The 949-nt window shown below is 75.3% G+C and overlaps 1 protein-coding gene across 1 annotated transcript; it reads left to right on the top strand.

The window, feature by feature from the left end:
* The first annotated feature begins 31 nt into the window (after nt 1-31).
* Nucleotides 32-931, top strand: LOC118158467 (cAMP-specific 3',5'-cyclic phosphodiesterase 4C-like). The gene is made up of 2 exons (XM_035313133.1): nt 32-127; nt 655-931. The coding sequence occupies exons 1-2, from the start codon at nt 86-88 to the stop codon at nt 853-855; spliced, it is 243 nt and encodes an 80-aa protein (XP_035169024.1). The 5' UTR covers nt 32-85; the 3' UTR covers nt 856-931.
* The last annotated feature ends 18 nt before the right edge of the window (nt 932-949 follow it).

The raw sequence follows: 949 nt of genomic DNA, 5'->3' as shown, positions 1-949 counted from the left end.
CCCTGCCCCCCCCACCTCACCGGGGCGTCCCGGTGCTGCCGGAGCCCCCCCAGGCTCAGCTCCCCCCCCCCACCCCCCAGGGACCATGCGAAGGAGCCGGACGGCGCTGCCCTTCCTGAGTGCGGAGGTGAGACCGGCACCGGGAGGGGGGCACCGGGACCGGTTTTGGGGGGGGGGCGTGAGATGTGCCCCCCCGACGGTGGGAGAGTCCCATTGCGTGGCCCCCGGGGCGGCAATAACCGGGCTGGCGGCGCTCGGCGGGAGTTAATTAGCCCCATAATGGGCGGTTAATTATTATTCGCCCCTGCGTAATTACGCACCGGCTCCGGGGGATTTTCCAGCGGGATCCCGGGGGGGTGGGGAAGGAGGCGGCGGGGGTGTCCCGGGGGTGTCCCGGGGGCTCCGTGTGCCCTCCCCCCCCCTTTGTGCACCGGAGCCCGATGAGGGCGGGGGGGGGGGTCACGCCCCCCCAAGCCCCAGCCGTTGCAGTTTGGGGTCCAAACGTCTCCCGGTGCCGCGGATGGGGAGGGGGGAACCGGGCACCGTGGCACAGCACCACGGAGAGTTCCCCCGGTACCGCCGGTTAGGGGGACGGGGGGGGGGCACCCTTCACCCCCCCACACACTCCCACCCCCCATCCCGGTGTCCCCGCAGCGCTGTCGCGACGCCGCCGAGGCCGCCCCGTCGGGACCGGGACCGGGGCCGGTGTCGGGCGCCGTTCGCCGCCGTTTCTCCGGGACCCCGCTGCTGCCGCCGCTGGGCTGCCGGGGGGCAGAGCCCGAGGCCCCCCGCGTGGTGTTCACCATCGAGGAGAGCGGCCCCAGCAGCGGCGACGAGGCCGAGCCCCCCCGGTAAGAACGCGGCGGGAGGCGGCTCCGGTACCGGGGGGTGGCCGAGGTCAGCTCCGCGCCTCCAGCGGGGCCGGGGAGGTAACGGGGGGGGGGGGGGG

This window comes from Oxyura jamaicensis (genome assembly GCF_011077185.1).
Source record: "Oxyura jamaicensis isolate SHBP4307 breed ruddy duck chromosome 28 unlocalized genomic scaffold, BPBGC_Ojam_1.0 oxy28_random_OJ68543, whole genome shotgun sequence".
Classification (NCBI taxonomy): domain Eukaryota; kingdom Metazoa; phylum Chordata; class Aves; order Anseriformes; family Anatidae; genus Oxyura; species Oxyura jamaicensis.
Note: the sequence above shows the minus strand (reverse complement) of the source record. Positions and strands in the feature narration are given on the sequence as shown.

Excerpts from the sequence above, each read along its gene's own strand:
- LOC118158467 (XM_035313133.1), top strand. The coding sequence starts at position 86 with ATGCGAAGGAGCCGGACGGCGCTGCCCTTCCTGAGTGCGGAG. Across the intron at positions 128-654 it reads TGCCCTTCCTGAGTGCGGAG|CGCTGTCGCGACGCCGCCGA; the intron begins GTGAGACCGGCA and ends GTGTCCCCGCAG.